General features: G+C 51.9%; 1 protein-coding gene across 3 annotated transcripts in view; it reads left to right on the forward strand.

Annotated features, from left to right (window-relative positions):
- Nucleotides 1–13392, forward strand: part of CYSTM1 (cysteine rich transmembrane module containing 1) — a 28572-nt gene extending 15180 nt beyond the window's left edge. For all 3 annotated transcript variants that reach the window (XM_082489783.1, XM_082489784.1, XM_082489785.1), the window contains exon 3: nt 12900–13392. In XM_082489783.1, coding sequence (XP_082345909.1) covers nt 12900–13006 — 107 coding nt within the window. In that variant the 3' untranslated portion in view covers nt 13007–13392. The remainder of the gene's footprint in view (nt 1–12899) is intronic.
- The last annotated feature ends 2311 nt before the right edge of the window (nt 13393–15703 follow it).

Genomic DNA, 15703 nt, shown 5'->3' on the forward strand with positions numbered 1-15703 from the left:
CCGATTGTGTAGGGACGGGGTCAGGAAGATCAATGCACATCTGGAGCTGAACTTGGCAAGGGACGCAAAGACTAATAAGAAGGGCTTCTACAGGTATATCAGCCAGAAAAGGAAGGTCAAAGAAAGCATACCCCCCAGATGAACAAGACTAGCAAACTGGTAACAACGGATGAGAAGGCTGAGGTACTCAACAACTTTTTTGCCTGTCTTCACTGTCAGTCTCTCTTTCCACACCTCTCGAGTGGATGGACCAACAAGGCAGGGACTGGGGGAGCAATGTCCCCCACAATGTAAGAGAAGATCAGGGTCGTGACCACTTGAGGAACCTGAACGTACGGAAGTCTATGGGACCTAACGAGATGCATCCCAGAGTCCTGAGGGAATTGGCTGCTGTAGTTGCCAAGCCACTCCCCATGATATTTGAACAGTCATGGCAGTCAAGTGAAGTCCCCAGTGACTGGAGAAAGGGAAACACTGCACCCATTTTTGAAAAGGGTAGAAAGGAGGACCCTAGGAACTACCAACCTGTCAGCCTCTCCTCTGTGCCTGGGAAGATCATGGAACAGATCCCCCTAGAAGCTATGCTGAGGCATGTGGAGGACAGGGAGGTGATCTGAGACAGCATGGCTTCACCAAGGGCAAGTCCTGCCTGACCAGCCTAGTGGCCTTCTACAATGGAGTGACTACATCAGTGGACAAGAGAAGAGCTATGGATGTTATCTGTCTGGATTGCTGTAAGGCCTTTGACATGGTCCCTCACAACTTTTCCCTCTAAATTGGGGAGATACAGATTTGATGGCTGGACTGTTTGGTGGATGAGGAATTGGCTGGATGGTCGCATCCAGAGGGGGGTGGCCCTCTGGTTGGTTCTGGGTGGTTCAATGTCCAGATAGAGGTTGGTGACAAGTGGTATTTCTCAGGGGTCTGTATTGGGACCGGTACTCTTCAATATCTTGATGACCTAGACAGTGCAATCAAGGGCACCCTCAGCAAGTTTGCAAGGTGACACCAAGCTGAGTGGGGCAATTGACACACCTGAGGGATGGGATGCCATCCAGAGAGACCTGGACAAGCTTGAGAAGTGGGCCTGTGTGAACCTCACGAGGTTCAACGAGGCCAAGTGCAGGGTCCTGCACCTGGGTCAGGTCGAGCCCCTGTATCAATACAGGCTGGGGGATGAAGGGGTGGAGAGCAGCCCTGCTGAGAAGGACTTGGGTGTACTGGTGGATGAAAAGCTGGACATGCCCCGGCAATGTGCACTCACAGCCAAGAAAGCCGACGGCATCTTTGGCTGCACTCCCAGCAGTGTGGCCAGCAGGGTGAGGGAGAGGATTCTGCCCCTCTGCTCCGCTCTTATGAGACCCCCCCCTGTAGTGTTGCCTCCAGATCTGGGGCCCCCAATATAAGAAGGACACAGACCTGTTGGAGCGGTCGAGAGGAAGGATACAAAAATGATCTGAAGGCTGGAGCCCCTCTGCTGTGAGGACAGGCTGAGAGAGTTGGGGGTGTTCAGCCTGGAGAAAAGAAGGCTCTGGGGAGACCTTTCAGTACTTCAAGGGGGCCTATGGGAACAATGGGAACAAACTTTTTAGCAGGGCCTGTAGCGATAGGGCAAGGGGTAATGGTTTTAAACTAGAAGGTAGATTTAGACTAGATATTAGGAAGAAATATTTTACAGTGAGGGTGGTGAGACACTGGCCCAGGTTGCACAGAGAGGTGGTTGGATGACTCATCCCTGGAAACATTCTGGGTCAGGTTGGACGGGGCTCTGAGCAACCTGATCTAGGTGAAGATGCCCCTGCTCACTGCAGGGGCCTTGGACTTGATGGCCTTTAAGGGTCCCTTCCAACCCAACCTATTCTAGGATTCTGTGATACCTAAAGGCTTGTTAGAGGAAGGTGCAGTCCAGAACAGCGCCGAACAAGGAGAACAAGTATATTGCCCTCTAAATTATCTGTGTAGGATCAGCTAGACATGACAATGGCCTGAGTTGCAGAAATCAGCTTGCAGTTTATGCATTAAGACTTAGTGGTATTGGCCATATGACTCCCACATATTATAGCACTGTAGAAGAGGAAGACTGCAGCTGATAATGGCAGCTGGTAGTCCTTTGTCCCTTGTCCCAGAGTGGATGGAGTCCAGCGTGTGCAAGCTTGCACTCCCTCAGAGTCACCCTAGCTATCTCAGCAGTGTTGGGTGTGAAATGCCTTCAAGTGTGTGCTTCTTCTCCAGGTGGAGGACCAGCGAGCCAGAGAGGCTAGGACACTTGCTGAGGTGGCACAGAAGACCTCATGGCCATGGGTTTGGTTTTTTTGTTTTTTTGATAGCTGGCTTGGGCTTGCACAGGCTACTGATAGCAAAATCTCCAAAGAAACAACCATTCTTCTATCCTGCATGGGCTAATAGTTGACTTGCCTGTTGTTCATTAGAAGTAAACAACTTGACCTTTACTTTTAGAGCTGATAATTTATATCCTGGGCCTGAGGGATGTTATCCTTAAGAGTATCTGATTCATCTTCCTAGCTCTGTGAACTGACTTGTGCTGATTTCTGTCTGCATCTTCTCTGCTGTAAAAACTGAGGGCTGTCTTCTTGTCTGTCCACATGAAGTCTGTCCAGGAGCGAGTGGCTGGAACGCCGTTGATCTGCCATTTGGTGGCACACAATGCTTTGGGTAGCTAGAAGGAAGTCACCTGCACCAGAACAAAGCTGGGAAATGTGCAGCAGTAGGAGCGAGGTGCCTGCATGGAGCACGGCATAAGGAGCTGGGCCTTCTTGAGCAGCAGGGACTTGCTTAGGAGGAACAAAATATCTCACTTCCCCACCAGTATTTTCATTACAGAATAATTTGGTATCAACTGACATCAGGAAACCACAGTATCTGCTGACTGGTCAGCAGGTACTTTCTCGTCTGTGTAAATTAGAGGTGAAATATAATGATGTTGATAATAGTATGCTTTTAAAAAGAAGTGGAATGAGACAAAGTACAAAGTGACGTACTAATTTTGAAAGCACTAGCTGATGTTAGCAATTTGCCCAGCTTAATTTCTCCCCGCCCCCCCCACCCCACTGATAGATAACAACGTTATGGATGAGGCTATTCCATGCTGTGCCAAAGGGAACCAGGCTCTGTCAGCAGCCTTCCTTCCAACCGAAGGCAAACAAAGCTCAGTATTGCATTTGACCTATTGTAGGCACAGGGTGGAAATCTTATTTCTGGAAGCTGATTACTTGTAGCAAAGCTGGCTGTGATAAGAGTAATAGTCAGGGTGATGCTGCCTGCCTCTTAATGTTTGGCCAGCTGCAAGAACAAACAGGTGACCCTAGATACAGTCACTCCCTTCTGCTAGAGGGGTGGATTTTTCCTCTTTGCAGGTCTCAGTGTGGAAAGGAGGGGATGCTAATCTCTCTGGTTAGGCTCTCTGGTGCCTTTCAGTGGTTACCCTGCTTCTCAAACCATGTTGTGTCGAGCTGAGCCTTCCCCAGGAAGAGTTTATTTGGAGGGCAGCATGTAGCAATTCCAGTAGGCTTTCTCTCTGACCCTTACCAAGCAGTCTCTTGGAGCTTTTAACTGTTACTGTACTTTCAGGACCTTCAACTCCAGACAGCTGGTGTCCTGCCAAAAAAAAATTTGGCATTTGGCAGTTGTCCTCTTCTATGCTTCTCATCCTGTAGTGTGCAGGGAACCTGGGGTTCTCTCTCTCCTAAGATTGCTGTATCATACCTCACTCTGTCCCTGGCTCATGTCAGCTGACTGCGCAAACACAGGGGGCTGTTTACTGGCAAACGGGGCTGTTTACTGGCAAACAGGGCTGTCCTGGGGCTGATGTCTGACCTCACCTCTGCTGCTTTTCACCCCCCAGGAGGGGATAAGCTGAGAAAAGCCTGCTGCAAAGAGAGTAATTTCCAAATTCAGGTCCTGTATCTGTAAACAGCCTCTTTTAGCCAGTTTGTCTGAAACATAAGGCTGGTGCTGTAGTGGACCGAATTAAACGATGCTGCTGTTCTGGACAGTCCTTATCAGCTGGGCACCTAGCCTGGGTGAGAAGCAAATTGTGTAAAGCCTTTTTCCAGCACTATAAGTGCTGCACAGACTGGTACTCAAACCCTGGGGGGACTGCTCAAGGAGGCTCCTTCTGCCCTGAGTAACTGCTCATTGTGGCATGTTTCCTTTGCTTTAAAACTGGACTTTGTCCCTCCTGTCTGTCTCCCAGAACACTCATGTGAGACCCTTGTAAGACTGAGTTTGTGCTGTGTAAATTCCTCCAAGCCAGGACTATCTAGGACTGATGCTGATTTTCAATGAAAACGCTGAGTCAAGCTGAGGAATGTGCTGTTCTTAGCCCTGCAGTTGACTTGGTGGAAAATACCTCCTTGCTTTAACAGTAAATTAAGGTTTCATGGATTAAAAAATATGTTAGAGGAAGTTCTCAAATTCTGTAGTTTTGGGAGATGTCTCTGCATCTGTTGCAGTCTAGAAGAAAATGGAAAGTTCTGAAGTCCTGAATTGCTGTACATTTGAGCTGGGGGGAAGCTGATTTCTTACATGACATGTCTCCTGTATACTTTCTAACCTGTGTGATGGGGTTTATAGTGCTTTGGAGAGCTGGCTGGTACCTGCTGACATCCTGCAGAGGCTTGAGTACTTAGTACATAAGGTATGTTTTTTTTTTTTTTTTTTTCCAATGAGTGCCTGTAGCCCTCCTTTCTAGAGATGTTGAATCCTTCCCGGGCACATCTATACTCCATAAATGCTGGTTAGTACCACTTTCATTATCTCAAAGATCTCCGAATCCCATCCCTGTGTGTTCAGGTGAGGAAACTTGCCTCTTTCCCAGCCCTGAGCTCAGCTGCAAGAAAATTTTCTGCACAGTTTATGATGGGACATAACCCAGTGTGTGAGAGGGGAACAACTTTACCCTTGTGTGAAATGTGGCCAGTGCAGGGTTGGCTCTGGAAAGTGCTCACTTGGCATGGTAATTTCCCTGAAATGTGTTGCCTGTTAGCTCCCGGAAAGCTGAAACATCTCTCCAGGGTGACCTCCTGACTCTTACGAGCTTCTCAGACTAGCAGGAACTGAAAGGCAAGAATTTTACTAACCTGCTGGGTACACTCACACAGCCAGGGAAAAGGGCAGGTCTGATACCAGTGTGAGTAGTTGTAGATCAGTCGCTTCTGCTGGAGTCCAGGCTGGAATCTGGGTCAGGTGAGCAGCAGCTGTCTGGTGGCAGAGGGGATTTGCAGGTGAAAGTACCTGTCCTGACTGGCAGTTTGCTTCCTTGATACTTGATTTTTTGCTCCGGTGTTTCTGGCAGTAGAGCTGTTTGTGTTTGGAGCTGGGGATTGCAAAACTGGCTCTGAGCGTTTTGCAACTTTGGAAGATTTTTGCTTGGAGGTAGGCCATTGTATTTCCATCTGGATCTGACTGGTATCTGTGTCAGGAGTGTGCTAAGGTATTTCCTGAAATCTGAATATAGTGTCAGTAGAGACTGTGCGTACAGTGAAAGCCTCTGGGCAGGAAGGAGTTGGGGGGGCCAGGGAATGTGATGTGACAGGCATGAGGCTGTTAAGCATGAGCAAATATCCCCAGAGAGGAGAAAGAATAATTAAATGCCTTTCTTGCCAGGGGAGTTAGATCTTATCTGTACCTCTTTCCCTGGAGGTCTTGTGGGCAAGGGAGGCCTGGGCAGAGGGGAGCCTTGTTGGCACCTAGTATGAAAGTTTTAGTTGAGGTCCTAGTGTCCCTGTTCCCCAGTCACGTGGTCTCTTCCGCACTCACTCGCTGTGTGGGATTTACTCCAGGACATGTGACTGTCTGGGAGGTCAGGGCTGGGTGTTCCTTCCTCCTTCAGTGCTGGGTCTGCAGACCTAGAGTGCACACTCCAAAGAGTGGCTCAGAAACGCTTGATTTCTAGTCACTCTCACCTCTGCATCCCTTGGTTGCCACTAATGCCCTTGTGCTGTCTTTCCCTTCTCTGGCCTCCATCCTGAATGGAAAGGCTTTCAAAGGACTTGGACAAGAATGTTTTGAAGGTGGAACCAGATGCACAGACTGACTTGACTTAGCAATCTGCTGCAGGCAGTACTTAACCCTGTAAGAAATTATTATTAAAATGGTGTTGTGCAGACTTCTTGCTTGCTGGCTGGATAAGTAAAACCGAAGCTCTTGGTGCAGAAGCAACTTGTGATTAAAAACCACTTTATTCACATGTGGGAAAAGGCTTATTGATCCCTTCTCTGCTGTGTGCTTCCTCCCAGCTGAGAAGACTGTGGTATTAATACTTCTGCTCTGAAGAGTTGTTACTGTGGCAAACAGCCGTTCCGATACCACGGGAAGAGTTTTTGGTCTGCAGTAGCAGTGGTTGGTAAACTGCTTGTAGCTTCTTCCTCTTGTGCGCTCCAGGCCTTGCCTGATAGCGCTGTAAGCAACTTATTTGCATGCAGAGTGGGTCTGCGTGCTGGCACACAGCTGGAGCTAAAGAAGTAAACTTCAGGACTTATTGTTTTTCTCATGCTCCTAGTCCTCTCGCCCCACGAAGAGGTTTTGATTTAGAAGTGGTTTTGTCAGGGTAGGTTAATGGTTGGACTTGATGATCTTAAAGGTCCCTTCCAACCTCAGCAATTCTATGATTCTAAGAGGGAAGAGTCCCCGCAGCTGGCTGGTGCTAGGCTGGGCTGACCTGGGGGTGTTCGCACCTTGCTTCTCCGCAGCCAGCTGACTTCTTGGCTGAGCCTGACCCTTGCCATGCCTGAAGTGAGCTTTTGCTTGCTGTCTGCCTGGATGTCATACCTGAAATACCTAGACAAGGGCCAGGGCCCCTGGTGATGTGCAGTGACCAGGTGACGTGACGTAACATCTCGGAGATCGTCGCTGCCTGCTTTTTGGGGGGGGCTCCCTATGTAGGTAAGTCAGTACCTTAACAGTGATGTCTGTGCCTGGGTCCTGGGACTATCATCATGGTTCTATCATCAAAGCCAGTATCCTTCTACTGCAATCCTTGTAGACCCACTGTGATAAGGAGCGCTACAGTTTAAGGTCACGATTTTAGTTTATATCAAACCAGGTGAAAAGTACCGCTCATGCCTTTCCCTCATGGAGCTAATGATTAACATATCAATTAGGTATGAGAAGAAACAAAATGTGTATGCTTAAGATAAAGCAGGCTGTACATAAAATGAGAAGGTATTGTAGTATTTGTTTTAAAAACAAAGTGGGGGTTATTTGCACTGGATTGTGCAGGCTGGTACTGTGTGATTACAGGGAGTGCTACCATTTTGGGGGTAAGCGTGATTCATTGTGATCTGTGCTCTTTAAGGTTGATTAGAAGATGGGAGGGTCTGCTCTGCTTACACCCTCTTCCATCCTGTTATAGAAAAAGCAATGGAAGCATCAAAACTTGAGCCTAAACCTGAGTGCTGCCTTGCCTTTCTGAGAGAAATCAACCTTGTTTCTCTTCTGTATTGGACCACCAGTCCCAAAGTGCTAATGGACATCTGCTCACAGTGGCAAGGACCCTGGCATGCCATAGGAGATCTTTGGAGTGCCTGACCTTGGACAAAAGAGAGGCACAAAGCAGCTAATGAAGTCCCTACAAAGGCTCGCTTTAGCTTGGAGACATTCGGGCTTCTGAGAAGAAGCATACAAACCCAGCAGTTCCCTTAATTGACATATTTTGGGTTGGGGTTTTGTTGGCAAAGCTATTCCAGTGGAAAAGCTCATCTCTGTTAATGGAAAACTTCTGGTTGGAGTGAGTAGGGAAGATGTTGGGTGGCTTGCATCAGTAATGTGCTGTGCAAGACTTACTTAAGTGGTTTTTATGAGGCTTAAGTAAGGTGCTTAGGGTTTTGTTACACTGTCTCTTACTGTGCTGTTTGCAGGGGATCCTCCACATTTAAAATAGCCTTAATCGTAGGCTGGGAAGAGTGAATAAAGGTGCTACCACACACTCTTGATTTCCTCTGGTACTTCTGTCACTGTGTTTGTGTTAGTGCTTTGAGGCTGATGTTTAGTTGCACAGTGTCCAAAATGAGAGGGTTGATATAGGATGTCTCCACCTTAATGAGAGGCTTGGCTGGGAATAGTTTATCTAGCCTTCCTTTGAACTGTTTTTTACCCTATGCACTTTGGTAGCTGTGAGTGAATAGTTCTGTTCTGCTCTTTTCCTCTCCTGTGTGACCCCCACACCCAACTGGCTGATGAGAAAAGCTTTTTAGCATAATGCTGTATGGCTGTGCTTAAAGTTTCTCTGGCAATTTGTCTGGTGACAGTGGCAAAGCTACACCTTCTGAAGCATTGATTGAAGTGATCATTAAATTCAAACTGTAAGGGAGAGGTGGTCATTTTTATTTAGTGGATACTGCCCAGATGCTCTCGAAGTCTGAAAACTTTGTGGTGACTGTGTTTCCTCTCAGCCTGCAGCAGTGGTTGACACCAGCTCCCATGAGCTGGCAGTGGGAGAGAGCTGTCTTCTGGAGACTCTTGCTCTCTCTGGGAGAGGAACTGCAGTGGAAGGCAGCGACTTCTCAAATGTCTGTTTCAAATGGTCTTCTTTGGGACTTTCCTTGAATGTAGAAGGTGAATGGGTTTGGTAAAGTACTGTAACCCCCTGCGTGGGGAAGAATACAGCTTTTTCTTAGTGTTTCTGCAGGAAGGCGGTTGTGTCACAATGTGCTACTGGTTTAAATGACTTCCAGCTTTTAGCAGAAGAGTGAAAGAACGTGGTCTCCTTCCAGTGCTGTTTCACTGCTTCTAACAGAAAGGCACACCCTTGCCATCACCACCCCATGGTGAGTCCCAGAAAGGTCTTGACATGGCTGCTGTCCCTTGTCCTGCCCCAAACTGTTCATGGGCAGTTGTGCCTATGTGTCAGGCAGTTCAGTGCAGACCTTTCCAGCAGAAGCTGCCAGCAGCAGTGCTGCGCAGGCAGCTGAAGGTGCTGGCTGGCAGGGGAGGAGCGATGCTCGCTGCTGCTGTGACCCACTTGTGCTGAGAGGCAGCATCCGATGGGAGTCAGCTGAGCGGCCGCGCAGTGGAAGTGCTGCTCTCCCACTGCACGGGCCCAAATTTGGAATAGCTATTTTGTTTAATATTTCAGCAAGTGTTTCATAACAGCACTTTATACGTGCTTTGAATATGCTTTGTCAGTATGTCCTCAACACTTGGCTGTAGTTTAAAACTTCTAATGGATTAATCATAAATACTTCAGGCAAACTCTTCTTGTATGCCTGCAGTCATGGACAGCTTGCTATAAATTGCACAGGACAGCATCTATTTCAACTCTGCTTTGGGGTGGGGAAGGTTATACAGACCCATCCTCCAGCAGAGTGCGCAGTTAGACTCAATTTCACTGACTTCTTTGCAAGTCGTCAACTAACCAGCAAAATCCTTTACTGGTTTGCGTGCTATGATGGTGGACTTGTCAATGTCAGCGGATCATTTGATAACTTGTGTCTTCCGCATGCTCCAGCATTGAGGCCAATAGAATCATAGAATTGTCTAGGTTGGAAGGGACCTTTAAGATCATCAAGTGCAACCATCAACCTAACGCTGCCAAAACCACCAGTAGACTATGTCCCTCAGCACCACGTCTACCCATCTTTTAAATGCCTCCAGGGATGGTGATTGCTCCTTCATAGCTTAGCGCTGAGCTACTGGAAAGTAACCTTGCTTTAACTCTAGAAGTAAAAGGCAGAGGTGCTAGAGCTCTTCCCTGGACAATGCCTTTGCTGCAGCTACAGATACAGCTGCCTTCAACCAGGGTGAAGATGGGCTTGAGTGCTGTGGACAAAACCTAGTAACTGCCCTCCATCCCGTGGTTTGCATTGCGGTGACATGGCCTCCGGTCAGCAGACGCCTGCCGGAGGCTGGCCAGAGCAGCTAGGTCTGCCTAGCTGTCTGATGGTGAAGTGCCATCCCTTAGTGCTCAGAGGAGAGGGTGTTGTCAGCCTGAGCGTTCAATTCATTTTAGCTGCTCCAGCAAGGGAGCTGAGGGTATGTGAGGTGTCCCAGAAGCAGTGTAACCTTACACTGTCCACCAGATTTGGGAGTGTCACTCGCTGCAGAGCTTTTTCTGGGGCAGGGAAGGGTGTCAGGTTCCCTTGGGTTTCAGCAAGTCTGAAGCTGCAGGGACTTTGCTCTGGAGCAAGTTCTGTTGTATCTGTTCTTGCTGGTGTTTTCCAGAGGCCAGAGTCACCCTGCTGCCTCCAAACCACCAGGAACCAGTGCTCCCCTGAATGTCCTCCCAGCCCCCTCCTGCTGTGTCTCAAGGCACTGTGGCATGGTGTTGGGTATGGCAATACTGTGGCAGCAGCAGTCCAGCTCTCCATGGCTCTGACGCTGGATAGCTTGAACAGCGCCTGGCAGCCAGTTAGAAACCAGAGCTGCCTTAGGGCTCCAGTGTAGGGAGCTGGTCTGGAAGTTTCCTGAGCAGCTATGGGAGAAGCACCCTTGTCTGTTTGCTCCGAGGGGTGGCAGGAGCCAGCGAGCATCCTCTCCCACCTGAACGTGGGCAGGAGAGCATGGCTGGTACCCAACTCTGGTGAGGAGCTCTTGGCCATCTCTACCTGTTGTGTGTGCACTCTGCCCTGCCGAACAACTGCATGTCATAATCTTAAACAGGAGCACTTGGTATGTGGTTTGCCTTTGCTCATTGTAACAGGGCCTTCTCGGAGGAAACAAATGCACCAAAGAATTAGCTGCTTGTTCAGAGCTCCTGGATCCACCAGGGAGAAAAAGCCCGAAGGTTTTTCCCACCCTGAAACACAGCAGTGCCTCCTCCAGTTCTTGCAAGCTGAACTGGTTCTGCGCAGCTCTGCCCTGCTGCTCTCCTTCCTGAGCATCTCAGTCATATGAATGAGTTTGTAGAAAGGTGTCGTGTGGCACTGGGGCTTGCTTCTTGTTGCCGCTGGGTGTGTCAAGCCAGACAGAAGGGCAGCTCTGTCTGCTGCAGGAGAGAACTCTCATCAGCCAAGGAGGGTAAATGGATCAAACGTCAGGGTGTCCAGCTACTCTCAGCAGTGCTGACAAAGAAAAGGGAAACAGTGTGGGCAGCTCTGCCAAGCCAGCTTCTCCCCTGGAGAGCAGGGCACAGCTCCCTTCTTTCCTGCTGCTGAGCAGTTGATGACCGCTATAGCCCACTGCTCCGGGGACCTGATGACAGCTTGCACTGCATGCAGGTGTACAGCAGCCAGTGGACTTGGGTCACTTCACCAGGGAGAACAGGGAATGAATAGAAAGCTGTTGATGTAATGCTGTATAAGGTCAAACGCTCTCAAGCCTTCATGCTTTTGAATGTGAAGCCTTTGCAAGTCTTCCACGCATGGTTTTGAGCACAAGTTTGGGACAGATTGCCCGTTTGGATAGCATGGCTCTGTGGTCTACCCTGTCAAAGGGATGAAATGGGCTATCTTGGATTGCAGGAGGAGGCCAGGGTGCTGGTCTCACAAGGCACTGACCTTGTTTTGCCCTCCTTGCTGGTGTGGCAGGGCTCCTGGCCTGGGGCACAGCCCTGCCCTGGCCACAGGCTGGGGGGAGGGGGTCGTGCAGCCTCCCCCGCAGCTGGAGCACTGCCCAATGGCCCGCCGGGCCCTGGTCGGTGCGTGGGAGCCAGGTTTCCATCAGGTCCTGGTCTGCTCCTGCCTGGAGGTACCCACTTTGGCTCTGCGGGGACAGGCAGGGCCAGCAGCTCCCGGGGGGGGAGGGGGGGAGGAAGGCAAGCATGTGGCTCCTCTCCTGCTCCAGCACAGCCTGTCACAGCACTGCAGCACGCTGCCACCTCCTTCTGGGGCTGTCTATAGAAGAGATGTGTTTCCAGCCTGCTGTTCCTGGAGCAAGGGCACCACAAGCTGTGGCTGAACACTCACAGGCAGCTGCAAAGCCCTGGGGAGAAGGATGGAGAGCGGTGCCTCGCAGTGGCTCCTCTGGAGCCAGGCTATGCCTGCACAGCAGCTGCCTCTCCTCCCTGTGGTGTTGGCACGGGGGCGGCTGCCTGAGGCTGGGGTACAGACCATACCCAAGGGCAGATGGCTGGGGGGGGTTACTGGGCTATTCCTCTCTCTGCCTTGCCCTGATGGTGGCAGGATTTGGGGTATCATGTAAGCCGGAGCACATCATCCTCCACCTTGAGAGACCTGAAGCAGCAAAGTGGGGAAAAAGGTTTTTCTGGGCACAAAGCAAGCCTGTGGGAGGGCCAGGTAGACACCATGAGTTGCCTCCTGCCCCAGCCTCTGCCTGTCAACACCACGTGCTCAGCCACTCCACTGAAAGCACCAGCTGCCTGCCTGGGTCACACTCCTGTGTGAGGGCACATTTTCTGTGCAAACCACACCAAACAGACCCAAAAATGCTTTAAGGAAGGAAGGTCGCGTGCCTGCCTTCAAACTGCTACAGTTCTGCATGTGATGGCTTGAGCTCAGTGCAGAGGAGGCAGCAGGGCAGGCAGGGAGGCACCAGCGCTCCCAAGGGGGGGGCAGCTCACTTGGAGCAGTCACCTTCCAGCCTGAGCCCGTTTTCTTGCTCAATAACTGTACACAATGTAACAGAAGCCTAGTTCTGGCTGACCTGCAGTGGCTGCTTGTGTTGAGGTCATAATGTTGCGCAGTCCCAGCAGCCTGGGCCTGGCTGCAGAAAGAAGTGCTTCCCCGGGGGACCCTTCCTGCCCGAGGGGACAGTGGGTCCTCACTGGGTGCCGAAATTGTGGCCCGAGGGGCTGTGGCACTCAGCACCGTGGCAGCTCGGCACCTCCCCTCCCACAAGTGCTCACCTGTACACCAGCTTCTCTCCAGCGAGCCTGGAGTGAGCGCTGGGGTGCAGAGGGGCGCTGCGGCTGTGGAGGGATGTGGTTGGGTGCTGCAGATGCTCTGTGCTGCTCTTTGACTGACTGAGCTCTCCTGTCCCTGCAGTGTACGTGGTGGAGGAGCGGCGGAGGGACGACACGGGCGAGAGTGCCTGCCTGACGGCGTGCTGGACGGCGCTCTGCTGCTGCTGCCTGTGGGACATGCTGACCTGACCCCGATGCAGCAGTCTCCCGTACCTCTCACCGAGTGCTATGCAGGCTCCCCACTCCTGTCCTGACTTCTTTCTGTTACTGTAATCAACGCTCTGCTTTGCACAGCCAAGAGTTCCTGTCTGTCAGTCCTAGCGCCTTGTTGGGGTGGGGGGTGCACTCCTTTATTTTAGTAAAGGAAAATTCCCTTTTTAACATTTCTAAGACTTTTGTTGTAACTTTGAAGAATGTGCTAATGGTGTATTTCAGCCAAAGGCATTCTGATGAAATGTATATTTATCAGTTAAAATTTTCCTAGTCCTAGAAATGAAGACATACGCAATAATTAAAGGCAACAGTTGATTTTCTTTGCTAGGTCCCGACTGTTTCAATAAATCTGTCCCATAGAGGGTGTGCTTCCCCCGTCGCTGTCTGTTCTCAGCCTCCTGCCTGTGCTGACTCTGCAGTAGCAATGGTGGACTTGGCTTCAAGCAGCTTTGCTGCAGAAGTTGGTGCCTCAACCCATTGCTGAGCCCTGAGGTGGGGGTGTCTGGCCCTGCTGTTACCAGCATCTGGGGGATTTTCTGCAGCAACCTGGTGCGTAAGCTGTGAGAGCACAGCGAAACCAGCTGCGTTGGAGAGGGTGGAGCACCGATGTTGTCCCTGCTCGGTCCAGTTTTCATCCCTCTGTGTACTCAGGGCTGGATGTGTAGGTCCCATTCTGGGACCAGGGGCCGCTCCAGCAGCTCCTGGGATGGCAGGGAGCTGGGGGAAGCGCGTGCTGAACTGCTGTGGGGGTGTGTGCCCACAGCTGCTGAGGGAGCACTGGTCCTGCTCAGGGGTTTTGAGCAGTGATCCATCATCCCCCCCACTGTAGAGTATGGGCTGCAGGGAGGGGGGGTAAATTAATGAGGAAGAAGAAAGAAGGCCATGGATTAATTTAGTTCTGAGGATTTGTAGCTGCAGCTGTTTCAGGGCATGCCTGGCCAGGAGAGGGATAAAAGGCTTTTGTCTGCAGAAAAGTGGGGAAGCTGCTGCTGGTCACCACAGAGGATAGTGCCCACCCCCCACCCCCCACTCGCTGGTGTTCTCCCTGCCTCAGGAAGCAAAACCCATCCTGGTGGACTGACACACATTGGCGCTGCTTTGGAGTGCCTGAAGATCAATCATCAAGTGCTCTTGTACCCTGTTGAAGCAAGGCTTCAAAAGGTGCTGGGCTTGCCATCCCTCGGTTTAGGTGTGCTGCAGCCAGCCTCCCCGGGACCCAGCAGCAGGTGCCAGGAGCGGGAAGGGTGGCCCAAGCTGAGCTAAATGAGGGTTGTACTTGTCTGGGTCCTACGGCTCTGCTGCCCTGCGCCTGCACAGGCCTGGGTCCAGCAGCCAGGCCTGAAGAAACCAATGTAGGGACAGGGCTTAGCTGCCAACTTGCACAGCAGGGCCACAGCTGCCATGCTGCGAGACTTGCTCAGGCCTCACAAGGCACCTTGCTGGGTTCCTCTGCACCTTTTTGTCCAGGCGTTCCCCCCCCCAACCAGGTGCCCACTGCTTCTGGCATAGCCCGGGTGCTCTGTATGCCTTTGCATGGGTCTGAGAAATGCTGTCTGGGGGCTCCATTCTGGAGCGAGACAATTTGGTTTGGGTTGCTGAGGGTCCCTGGAGCCTTCAAGCCCCCTTGCAGACTGCAGCCCTAAGCTCAGGCTTGTTGCCGGAGGCTCCCTGCCCCGGGAACAGTCACCATCACTTTCCCTGTCACTGTCACCTCCCTGGGTGGCTCGGCAGCCATGAGGGCTCAGCAGGGTGGTCCCTGGCTCACCCCACCTTGGCAGGGGGCCTAAAAGTGGGGTGTTCAGCTGCCCTGCGCCCATGCCCCTGCCTGCCCCCTCCCTCCAGCCCCTTGCCTCAGCGCAGTGGCCAGACCACCCCACCTGCCCTTGGCTGCTCCCCAAAAACCACCTTGCTGGGCACAAGGTGAGCCCCCAGCCCTGTGCAGTCACTGCACAGCCGCAGGCTGGGTCTTGCTCTGCCTCAGGCAGCACAGACCCCTCCAGCAACCTGCTCTTGCTGCCACAGTGCCTGTCCTTGGGGACACAGAGGGGACGCCACATCCATGCTCCACTGGGAAGGGCTGCCGCAGGTGCCTGTCACCCTGCACCATGTGGGGCAGCAGTTCTCTGGGGCTATGCTGGGGGGGGAATCAGGCTTGGGTTGCTGGAGAAGAGGGCTCCCCCTGTCCCCCAGTGAGCCTGTCTCCCATGCCAGGGGGTGACACTCAGCCCAGCCCAGCCCAGTGCAAGGCAGCCCCCGCAGCAGGACCAAAACAGGGGACACCTGGTCCAGGTATGCCCACCCCTGCTGGGTGCTGCCAAGCATGGCAGCTGGCAGATGCCAGCAAGCACCAGAGCTGGGAAACAGCAGACGTGGCAGCTCGTGGCTGGTTGCGGGATGCAGCAGCTCTGCACACCCCCACAGGAGCTCAGTGAGACCCAGCAGGGTAGCCCAAGCAACCCCAGTTGAGCCCCTCCCAGGCCCATCATACGGTCCGTCAGCCCCTCACGAGCCCAGCCACAAGCCTGGTGGAGCACAGGGGCACAATGGCAAGCAGGAACCCAACCCAAGGACACTCGAGGCACAGACACCTTGTCTGGGGCCTTTGCCAGGGCTGTCCCTGGAGTGCCACAACCCCATGCATGGGCTGTGCCCACCCCATGAGTGCCCGGGAGC

Source organism: Vanellus vanellus (genome assembly GCF_965231255.1).
Source record: "Vanellus vanellus genome assembly, chromosome: 13".
NCBI classification, from domain to species: domain Eukaryota; kingdom Metazoa; phylum Chordata; class Aves; order Charadriiformes; family Charadriidae; genus Vanellus; species Vanellus vanellus.